At 43.1% G+C, this 12,349-nt stretch overlaps 1 protein-coding gene across 1 annotated transcript in view; it reads right to left on the reverse strand.

Moving 5' to 3' along the window:
• Positions 1-518: 518 nt before the first annotated feature.
• RRP15 (ribosomal RNA processing 15 homolog) overlaps positions 519-12,349 on the reverse strand; it is a 44,289-nt gene continuing 32,458 nt past the window's right edge. Inside the window, exon 5 of the mRNA XM_061625182.1 lies at positions 519-1,043. Coding sequence (XP_061481166.1) covers positions 885-1,043 — 159 coding nt within the window. The 3' untranslated portion in view covers positions 519-884. The remainder of the gene's footprint in view (positions 1,044-12,349) is intronic.

Consider the following 12,349-nt stretch of genomic DNA (forward strand, 5'->3'; position numbering starts at 1 on the left):
AAGGATCTGACTAATTTTTCTTAACACACACTGTTTTTCTTGCGGTATTTGTTTGCAATTTGTTCAATAAAGATTCTGAAAATAAAAAACAGCCATTTCGTAACAAGTTGTTTTTGAAACTCCACTCATTTCAAAAGGGGTGCATCAGATATCACTGAAATCCCAAAGACCCCCTGGGTGCATAAAATTAGTTACACAATCCTTTGGACCCTGGCCCTATTATCTCCAATTTCAATTTAATTTCAGTGCGCAAACTTAATATATTAAGAGAATTCAAAGCTATTTTCCCCTTCTCTCCCACCCCACCCCCAGAGAGAGGGGGGGGAGGAGATGGCACAATATGGCTACTTTTCCTGGCTTTCTTCCCCCTTTTGAAATTAGGTTTTCATGGTTGTCTCCAGTTATATCAGTGCTCAAAGATCAAAATCATCACACTAATGGTTAGTTTATTACCTACCAAGCTTTTCTAAGCCAAGAAAGGTTAAGCCTCTATAGAAACAAATAACTACACATAGCAGGATATTTTGTTGTTTTATTTTATGAACTGATGAACACCTAGCCAAGTTACAAACATAGAGATGGAAAGGCAAGCATACTATTACATCAATGTTAATCAATATTTAAACTCATAGCAACCTTAGCAAAAAAAACACGTCCGCTTTCTGATTGGGCAGGTGCCGCTATTTTGACTGTACAAAATGTTTTGGAAACATGTATCAGCTAAACATCATTATTGAGGAAATACTGCAGATTTCAGGATTGTTAGATGTTTTGTTAAAATACGTTTTCCTCAACCTTCAGAGATCTTTTGTAAAAAAAGAAAGAAAATGCATCCTTGCTTGAACCAAGAATCGATAACACTGATTTTTGAACCACTTTTGATTTCATCTGCCTGAGTCACCTCCACTGTCTTGCTTGATTCCATTTTGCCCAGTTATGTTTTCCCCATCACTCTCTTTATCCCAGTCTTTCATTGAGGCTCCCATCATGAAGTCGTCTCGTAATATACTCCAGGCTGGCCCTTCTTCAGATTTAGATTCGCCCTGAGAGTTGGGAAAGGAGGAGTAAGGGAAAGAGATGAGCGAATGGTAATATCGAGCAATACATTTTTGTTCTTAATTTAAAACATCCAAGATAGGCTGTATTTAGAATTATAGCCTTAAGGGATCTTGCCTTAAAAAGTAATAAAAGTGTATATCTTCACTCAAACCCTATCTAATGGTGACAACTACTCAGATGGGTATAATTTAAAGGAGAAAGATCCAAGATCCAATAAAAGTATTTAATGCATATAAGACAAACCATCATGAGGCAGAAAAAGGACAGCATCAAAAAGGCCCTTTCTCCAGTAGCCACTCATTACATCTCATAGAGTGGAGGTACTCAGAAAAGGGCTTCTGCTGAAGATCTTAGCATATGGACAGAGAGTCCCTCATAGGACAGAGAGTCCCTCATATTTTCAAAATCAAAACCAGCACATTGAATTGAATTCAGACTAGGAGCCCACATAGCTGACAAAGCACTGGTGTCACTTGATCATAATTCCTAGCCCAGGAAGCCCCACATGCAACATTACAATAATCCACCCTGCAGAGTACTGAAACAATGGTTACCAGAACATCACTCACTGAAGCTAGGCTATATCTATCCAGACAGAGATGTAGTTGGCACACCAGCTACAGAGGCAACCTGTGCCTTCCATGACAAAACTGGAACACCCCCAAACTTCATATCTGTCCCTTTATGTAGTGCAACCCCATCAAGAACAGGGTGTACCACCCACCAACAGTAACTAGACAAGCAGAACCCTGGCAGACACCAAAGCATAAATTCAACTAAGTGGAAGAGCAATCTACTAGCACACTTTCTGGAAGAGGCCACTGAGGTTAGAACAGAACCACTGCAAGACGGTGCCTCCAATTCCCAACCAAAGGATCCTATGCTCAATCATATTGAAAGCTACCAAAATAGTCCAGGAGAATTATTGGAGTTGCACTCCCCCTGCATACAAACTCATTATGATTTTGGTCTATCAAGGTGACCAAAATCAGGCCTAAAAGCCCAGGTGACATGGATCTAGAAACTCAATCCTCATCCAAGAGTGCTTGATATTGTATGGCAATTATATAAGTACTGTAAATCCCCAAATAAGGGTGATTCCCTCATCTACAACCTAAGAAGGTTTAACTGGAGATTTCTTCAGTAATTAGTTTACAGCATACTGCTGTATCAAGCATGTTAGAGAGCTTATTTTGACATCTGTAAGAAATGCAGAGTTTTAGTAGTAATCCAAGGGCTGGCTCATTCATGACATACATCACTTAATCTCTCAACACTCACTGACTCGCAGCTGAATGCAAAAACTGTCTGCGGGATCTACAAGACAGCACCGTTGCAGAGTATACGGGAATACACAACTGCATCTCTCCCCCACCTCATCACCAAATCGCCCTTGTTGGATCAGGTTAGAAAGCTTTTGGATCATACATGCAACTCCCAATTCCATGCCATTCCAACGGATCTCAAAATATATGTAAACTGAGGACCAGCTTCATTGTTTGCTTTCTGCAAACAAGCTGCGCATAAGAAAAAGGGCTTGGATGCTTAAGCACTATGTTGGCTATTTTAAGATAGACTGAAGCATGAGATAATACACCAACTCCTTCCCCCCAGGGATTAATTTATAGTTAGTCCTGGGGATAAAACTTCTTTGTGGCAATCTAAACTGCCTCATGATCTCTTTTATTACTCTCAACATACGCTTCATTAAGATATTTCCTGGCACATGACACCACCATAAAACATGGGTTCAATAAAGGCCTCAAACAAACAACTGACCCAAAAATTAACACTTAGCATACCTGGTTACCCAAATCGTCCTTTTGGTCAGCCATTACTAACTAGGCAAGTCATATGGAGCAACATCTGATGTTAGTCACACTCAGAATAGACCCACTGAAAGCAATGGACTTGTTAGTCAAGTCCATTTATTTCAATAGGTCTATTCCAGCTATGACTTTGTTGAGTATCATCCAAAAAAAAAACCCCCCACCAAGTTTATATCTTGATAGCAATACAGTAGGAATTTCATTCCAAATTGTTTTTGCCTGGAAAGAGGTAGTATCAGGCTACTTTGAGTCGGTACACAAAAAGAGACGGGAGACAAGAGTTTGGTTTTAGCTGAAGATTTACAGCTTCACTAGTTGCCAAGTCTTTAAGAAGCAAAAAAAGACATTTTATTTTATACAGTGCAACAGCACCACTCTGTGGCAGCCACAATTCAAGCAACAACGTACAGAGGAATGTCTGTGGTAGTTTTGTTTTTGCTGTAACAGGCATCTCCTGTGGCACCTTAAAAGTTAAATTCAGGCTGCAATCTTATACACACTTGCCTGGGAATAAGCCCCACTGAACTCAATGGAGCTTACTTCTGAACAGACATGTACAAGACTGCAATATTATTGTATCAAGGCATTTAGGTCTTATTTGTTTATTTAAAAATTAGCAAAGAAAAATTAAAAATTATTACTTTTATTAGATATGTCTTTACCTGGTGCCGAAAATAAGTTAACAAAGGTGCCAGGCGGACTTCAGTGGGGAGAGCATTCCAAAGATGGGGAGCCATAATGGAAAAGGCTTTCTTCCTTGTCACCACTCTCTGAACCTCCCTCAGAGAGCCTTCCACAAGCAGTTCAGCTGTTACGATTTGTTTTTAGCCTTATTAAATGCAACTCAGCCACATTCAAAATCATACTACCAACACAATCCTAACCATGTCTACTCAGAAATGCCTAAGTGCCATCAGAGTTCCTTGGTAAGCGGGTATAGGATTGTAGCCTAACCATATTTTTTACTTCAAGGTTAAGCACTAACAAAACCGTATTCATATCAATGATCGTTTTATTAAAAAAAAAAAAAAGTTGTCATCTATTCAAAGTGGCTGCATTATGCATCCTCAGAGCAGGTTCTGATGCTTTGGGATATTTTAAGATTTCTGCAACCTTATGAAAAAATATATACTGTCCTGGAGAATAAACAGGGGACTCTTCTTGCTTCCTATAGTGTAGATATCTGCATGTATGCCATGTGTTCAGTTCCTGTCATGTATTCTGCTGTACAAAGAGTGAGGAGCCCTGGGTTTCTGTACCAGGTACACATAGTAAAATATGCATACGTGCATGTCATACATTATTATACAGCCATACTTTAGCCAGCGTGGATTTTTCACATTCCGCAATGTTAAATTGAAAATACCCCCATGCCATTCTGATGGTTCCCATTAGCTCATTTCAAAACAAAACCTTACAAAACGTATAGTCCTGAACTCAGAAATGCTTGCTTAACAACCCTGTAAAATTTCATGGCAATACACAAAACAGTCAGAGAGAATAGAGGATTCAAAGTCTAAAAAGAGACAGAGAAAACCCAGAGCCCTTTTGGACTTTTTTCTGTCAGAGTTCTCATAATCTGTTGAAATTCATTAAAAATCAGCCATGTTCACAGAGTACTTGTAATCCTATTACTGACCTTGCCACATACTCTGACCTTCATCTTCTGCAGTTTAAAAGTTAAAAAAATGCCTGGCTGATTTTCAATTAATTTAAGAAATTTTGGCTGGAACTCAATGCGAGGCAACCAATTGTCAGTGTTCTAAAAGCCAGACTCACAGCTACTTGGCTTGCCTAATCAGGGTGCTACACCCACACCAGACTTTCATTTCATGTGAGACAGTCATGCCTTCCCCCAGAGAATTCTGGGAAGTGTAGTTTGTGATGGGTGCTGAGGGGAGACTCCTATTCCTGACAGAGGCCCAGTGGCCAGAGTGGTTTAGCAGTCAGCCACTCTGATTGAAGCTTTGTGAGGGAAACAAGGCGTCTCCTAGCAACTCTCAGCACCCTTCACTAACTACACTTCCCAGGATTCGTTGGGAGAAGCCATAACTGCCTAAAGTGAAATAAAGGCCTGGTATGGATGTGGCCAGGGGCAGCTTTGGTTTACATTTGGGTGAGGGCCTACATGTGCCTTCTGTAGAATAAAAAGGTGGAAGAAACACTGAAAAACAATACTGTTCAGTGTTTTCTTTTTGGAAAGGAAAGGGGCTTCCCCTTTGCCCAGAGCCTGGCCACACAATCTCCTGCACTCCCCTCTCCCTTCTCCTACCCTCCCTGCCCCCCCAGTCAGTGTTGGATTACGACCTGGGAGTCCAGAGTTTGAATCCCCACATAGCCATGAAGCTCACTGGGTGACCATGGACCGAATGGACGGCCACTCTAGGCGGCGTACATAGATTAAAATAAGATACACCATATAAATACAATTCCAACATCAGTCTTCAAATAATCAACCCACCCACATCTGTACGTTATAAACTAAAATTACCTAGGAATCCTGTATGCCCGCTGAAACAGCCACGTTTTTAATCCTTGGCAAAAACCTACCAGGGAGGGGGCATGGCGAAGATCACATGGGAGAGAGTTCCAGAGGGATCACATGGGAGAGAGTTCCAGAGGGTGGGGACCACAATCGAGAATGCAGTCTCTCTGGTCCGCACCAGCCTAGCTGTTTTCACTGGTGGGACCGAGAGAAGGTCTTGTGAGGCTGATCTTGTCAGGCGGCATATTTGGTGATGCTGGAGGCGCTCCTTTAGATAGACTGGACCGAAACCGTATAGGGCTTTAAAGGTTAACACCAACACCTTGAATTGGGCTCGGTAGACAACTGGTAACCAGTGTAGGTCTTCTAGCACTGGAGTGATATGATCCCGGAGGCGGCCGTTCTTAATCAGCCGTGCCGCCGCATTCTGTACCAGTTGTAATTTCCGAACCGTCTTCAAGGGTAGCCCAACATAGAGCGCATTACAGTAGTCTAAGCGAGAGGAGACCAGGGCATGCACTACCCGCGGGAGCAGATGGACCGGAAGATAGGGTTGCAGCCTCTGTATCAGATATAATTGATACCAAGCTGCCCGGCTCGCTGCTAACACCTGAGCCTCCATGGACAGCTGGGAGTCAAGAATGACCCCGAGGCTGCGAACCTGGTCCTTTAGGGGCAATCTTACCCCATTCAACACCAGGTCAATGTCTCCTAATCTTCTCTTGTCTCCCACAAGCAGTACCTCGGTCTTGTCGGGGTTCAGTTTCAGCCTGTTTCCTCCCATCCATTCACTTACAGACTCCAGGCACTTGGAAATAGCATCCACAGCCAACTCCGGTGAGGACTTAAATGAGAGATAGAGCTGACTGTCATCCGCATATTGGTGGCACTGCAACCCAAATCTCCTGATGATGGCCCCCAGTGGCTTTACATAGATGTTAAATAGCATGGGAGAGAGGATAGAACCCTGTGGCACACCACAATTAAGAGGCCAAGGGTCTGAAACCTCCTCTCCCAATGCCACCCGTTGGTGCCTGTCAGAGAGATAGGAACGGAACCACCGTACAACAGTGCCTCCAATTCCCATTCCCTCCAGGCGGCCCAGGAGGATACCGTGGTCGACGGTATCAAAAGCCGCTGAGAGATCTAGGAGGACGAGGAATGAGTGTTCTCCCTTATCCAACGCCCTCCTCAAATCATCCACCAGAGCGACCAAGGCTGTTTCAGTTCCATGACCACTCCTGAAGCCCGATTGGAATGGATCTAAATAATCTGCTTCCTCCAAGTGTGTCTGTAACTGTTTGGCCACCACGCGTTCGATCACCTTGCCCAAAAATGGTAGATTAGAGACTGGGCGAAAGTTGTTCAGATCTTGGGGATCTGAGCATGCAAATGATCAATCCATTCTCAGTAAACTTGCACAGGATCCCATTTCTTACCTCCCGGATTAAAAAGCAGAGAAATTCACTAATAGGCAAAAAACCTTGTGGTTTAAGAATGTACCGTATATTCCGGCGTATAAGACGACTTTTTAACCCCAAAAAATCTTCTCCAAAGTCGGGGGTCGTCTTATACGCCGGGTGTCGTCTTATACACCGGAATATACGGGTACTTCGCCAACTGAGGCATTGCTGTCTTCTACAAGAAACAAAAGTGGGCGGGCCGAGGAAGGGCTCCCAAACTGACCCCGGAGACGCTTGGCGGGCACGTGAGTCTAAAACATTAAGTCTACGGCCGCAAACGCCACCGGAGTATCGCCGCGCCTTACACCCTACGGGTGGTGCAGTGGTCCAAACACAACTAAGGGAGGAAGAAGCCAGCCAAGGAAAGAAGGAAAGGAAGGAGCGGAAGTGGTTCGCGCGCCTGCGCGTAGGAGGCGGGACGGCAGCTTGCGGCTGCCTGTGGTAGGGAGTTAAAAAAAAAAAACCAACCACAAACCGGCTCGCCGCTGTGAGGGAAAAAAGCACCGGGTGCCTTGGGCAGCGGCGGCGGCGGAGCCTTCTCCTCCTCCTCCTCCCCGCTTCGGCCATGAGCGTCGCAGCGCTGGTTTCTCCCGCGCTGCCGCCACCGGGGCCTCCGCTCCCCGCCACCGCCTCCGCTGCGCTGCCCGCCGGCACGGGCCCCGCTGCCACCGCCGCTGCGAGCTTCGAGGAGCAGGAGCTGGACAGCCCCGCCGACGAAGAGGATGGAGAGCACAGCGGCCGCGCGCGGGATTCCAACGAAGGTGAGGCTTTCTCCTTGTCTCTTTCCCGCCGGTGGCCCCGATCCGGTGTCGCGCCGGCCTTCTCGGGCCGAGTTCTACCGGGCTTGCTGCCCGAGGCAGTGTGCCTGCGGGGGTGCCGTTCGGCCCTGCTTCGTCCTGACTCGAGAGTAGCCCCATGGAAACTAGTAGAGGTAGCTGGCTTAGTTGCACCAATTTCAGTGGGTCTCTTCTGAGTAGCGTCGGATGCAGCCCTAAGCACCGCCCAGTACCATTGGGTTTACTCTTGAGTCAGTGCGCACATAGGATTTTATCCAGTGTTAGTTCTACCCAGAGTAGACCCACTGAAACCAATGGGGCCTGTCTAACTGAGGCCCTTCAGTTGGTTTATGCCAAGTAAGGGCCGAACCCAGGAAAATCTTCTCAAAAGATGGGGGTCGTCTTATACGCCGGAATATACGGTACCTATAGCCCACAGATATTTCTATCCAACTTTAAAAAGCAGGGAAATTGGGCAGCTATAGTGAATGCACCAGGGGAGCAGGAGACCTGACCTCCTCTCTGAGATATTATACTGCTCTACAAATTGGTCAAAATGCAAACACAATTTGGGTTGGTCTTTCACAGTCCAATCCACTTGCTGTGCAGCTTGGAAGAATTTGGTAACATGTGCCTCTGAGCAACCTGCAATCAGCCCAAATAATAGAAAGAAGACATGTGCCATGCTGATTTTGTTTTAGCAGGGAGGAAGCAACATTATTAAGACAGTTGATATAGTTCAGATGGTCACTTTAAATATGTCTGATTTACTGTGCAATTTTAGTGAAGTTTCCTATAGTAAAACATTCTCTTTTCCTTCTGTTTCTGTGAATATGTGAAGTATAGCAACACTTTGCAATACTAAAAAATAGCTCAAAAACAATTGTGGAATAATGGAACTGACTGTTCTGCAGAATAGTTTCCAATGGACATGAGGAGTGTCTCAGTTTGCACAAGATCAAACAGTGGGAGGTGAAATATATTCTAGCAAAATTCTATGTGTGCTCTATGTTTTTAATTGACTGTGCCCACCTTGCCTTAAATGAAGTGGTTAAAACATAGCAGGCTGAAAACATGCATCCTCTTTTTTCCAACAGCTGGAGTCATTGCTGAAGTAGCAACATATTGTAATCAGTCTGATTTTACATCAGACTGCAGTTTCAGATTCAACTGTTAATGCACCCAAAATAAAAAAAAGAACATAACCTCCAATTTGAAACACAAAAGGCTGTCTTCACAATCATATGACATTGACCAATAAAAAGGCCTTGAAATTAATAAAAATAAATTTGACACAGATTTCTAGGATGAATAATGAGGGAAATAAAATTTTCTAGATTAGATTCAGTGTAGAAACATTAGTAACACAGGAAAGAAGCAAAGTAAGAAGAATACCAACAAACATACAAAAATATAATTCTCCATCTTTGGACATGGTAGGTGTTGCCACCACTCATCATATGCTCAGAGGCACATGTTACCAAATTCTTCCAAGCTACACAGCAAGTGGATTGGACTATGAAAGACCAACCCAAATTGTGTCTGCATTTTGACCAATTTGTAGGGCAGTACAATATCTCATTCCGCCATGGGTGCCCCTGCTAGGAGTCTAGCCTCAAACCCCCTCACCATGTTAATGTGTGCATCCTAAAGGGGGCTAGACTCCTAGCAGGGGCACCCATGGTGGAATGGTCAAAGCTGAGACACCAGACTAAGATGCATCCAAACTCAAGAGGAAGGCAATGGTAAACCACCTCTGAATAGCTCTTACCACGAAAACCCTATGAACAGAGTATCCAAAATGCAACACGAGAAAGTGCTGGAAGATGAGACCCCCAGGTCGGAAGGCACTCACCGAGCTACTGGAGAAGAACAAAGGACAAGTACGAGTAGCGCTGTGACTAATGATGCAGCTGGGTCAAAGTGGAAAGGAAGCCCAGAGGCTGATGCACACAGATACGAAAGGAGAGTCCGGAGTTGTACGACATACACGATAGGAACATGGAATGTGAGAAGCATGAACCAGGGAGAGTTAGAAATTGTCAAGCAAGAAATGGAGCGTATCAACATTACAATACTTGGCTTGAGTGAATTAAAATGGACGGGAATGGGACATTTTCAATCAGGCAACTACAAAATATTTTATGCAGGAAATGAGAAATCAAGAAGAAATGTGGTTACTTTAATAGTGAGAAGTGATGTACCAAAAGCAATTAGGAGCTAAAACACAAGGTCTGAGCGAGTGATATCAATGAGATTAAACGGGAAACCTATTAACATAACCATCATCCAAGTCTACGCTCCAACATCAAACGCAGAAGAAGAAGAATTGGAGAGATTTTATGCAGAAGTACAGGAGGAAATTGATCACACACCAAAACAAGATGTGCTGATAATCATGGGGGACTGGAATGCAAAAGCAGGGAACAGAGAAGAACTAGGAATTGTGGGGAAATGGGGCTTAGGTGACAGAAATGAAGCAGGAGAAAGACTTATTGAATTATGTGAAGCCAATGATTTGTTTCTTGCCAACACATTTTTTGAGCAACCAAAAAGACGACTGTACACGTGGACATCACCAGATGGTCAATATAGGAATCAAATTGATTATATAATTGGAAACAGAAGATGGAGAAGTTCCATACTTTCTGCAAAAACAAGACCAGGAGCAGACTGCGGTACAGATCATGAACTGATCGTATCGAAAATCAGAGTAAAGCTAAAGGAGAACAACAAAGCACTCATAATGCCAAAATACAATTTAAATAACACCCCAGAAGAATATAAAGATCAAGTAAGGAACAGGTTTGAGGCTTAAACTTAGTTGACAGAGAACCAGAAGAACTATGGACTGAAGTCAGGGACATTATCAGGGAAGAATGCAAAAAGACAACACCTCTTGTTAAAAAGAGAGAAAGACCTCAATGGATGACTGAAGAAACTCTTCAAATGGTTACAGAGAGAAGGAAAGCAAAAGCAAAAGGAGATAGAAACACAGTCAGAACCCTAAATGCAACAATACAACGACTAGTATGTAGGGACAAAGAAAACTATAACAATAGTTATTGTATAGAAATAGAAAAGGACAACAAAATGGGAAGAACAAGAGCCCTATTCCAAAAGATTAGAGAAATGAAAGGGAAATTTAAACCACCAGTAGGTATGTTGAATAATCAACAGGGGAACACACTGACTGACCGAGATGAAACAAAAGGAAGATGGAAGCAATACACTGAAGAACTCTATAAAAGAGATGCAAGGATGACAGATTCATTCATGGAGGAAACATATGATGAAGAACCAGAAATTTTAGAATGTGAGGTGAAAGCTGCTCTTAAAATTCTTGGAAGAAACAAATCACCAGGAATAGACAGCACACCAACAGAGTTGCTGCAAGCTACTGAGACTGAATCTGTCCAAATTTTGACTAAAATTTGTCAAGAAATGTGGAAAACTAAATAATGGCCCACAGACTGGAAGCGTTCAATATATATCCCACTTCTAAAGAAAGGGGATCCCAGAGAATGCAGTAATTCCCGAACTATTGCCTTAATATCCCATGCAAGTAAAGTAATGCTCAAGATTCTACAACAAAGGCTCTTACTATATATGGAGCGAGAAATGCCAGACGTCCAAGCTGGATTTAGAAAGGGAAGAGGCACCAGAGATCATATCGCAAACATACGTTGGATAATGGAACGAACCAAGGAATTTCAGAAGAAAATCACCCTGTGCTTTATAGACTACACTACAGCAAAGCCTTTGACTATGTAGATCATGAAAAACTATGGAATGCTTTAAAAGAAATGGGGATGCCACAGCATCTGATTGTCCTGACACAACCTATACTCTGGACAAGAGGCTACTGTAAGGACAGGATATGGAGAAACAGATTGGTTCCCCATCGGAAAGGGTGTGAGACAGGGTTGTATTTTATCACCCTATTTGTTTAATCTGTACGCAGAACATATCATACGGAAAGCAGGACTGGACCAAGATGAAGGAGGTGTGAAAATTGGAGGGAGAAATATCAATAATTTAAGATATGCAGACGATACCATACTATTAGCAGAAACCAGTAATGATTTGAAATGAATGCTGATGAAATTTAAAGAGGAAAGCACAAAAGCAGGACTACAGCTGAACGTCAAGAAGACTAAAATAATGACAACAGAAGATTTGTGTAACTTTACAGTTGACAATGAGGACATTGAACTTGTCAAGGATTATCAATACCTCGGCACAGTCATTAACCAAAATGGAGACAATAGTCAAGAAATCAGAAGAAGGCTAGGACTGGGGAAGGCAGCTGTGAGAGAACTAGAAAAGGTCCTCAAATGCAAAGATGTATCACTCAACACTAATGTCAGGATCATTCAGACCATGGTATTCCCAATCTCTATGTATGGATGTAAAAGTTGGACAGTGAAAAAGGTGGGTAAGAGAAAAATAAACTCATTTGAAATATGGTGCTGGAGGAGAGCTTTGCGGATACCATGGACCGCAAAAAAGACAAATAATTGGGCGTTAGAACATATTAAACCAGAACTGTTACTAGAAGCTAAAATGATGAAACTGAGGTTATCATACTTTGGACACATCATGAGAAGACATGATTCACTAGAAAAGACAATAATGCTGGGAAAAACAGCAGCGAGTAGAAAAAGAGGAAGGCCAAACAAGAGATGGATTGATTCCATAAAGGAAGCCACAAACCTGAACTTACAAGATCTGAGC

The sequence above is a fragment of the Rhineura floridana genome, chromosome 4 (genome assembly GCF_030035675.1).
Source record: "Rhineura floridana isolate rRhiFlo1 chromosome 4, rRhiFlo1.hap2, whole genome shotgun sequence".
Lineage (NCBI taxonomy): Eukaryota > Metazoa > Chordata > Lepidosauria > Squamata > Rhineuridae > Rhineura > Rhineura floridana.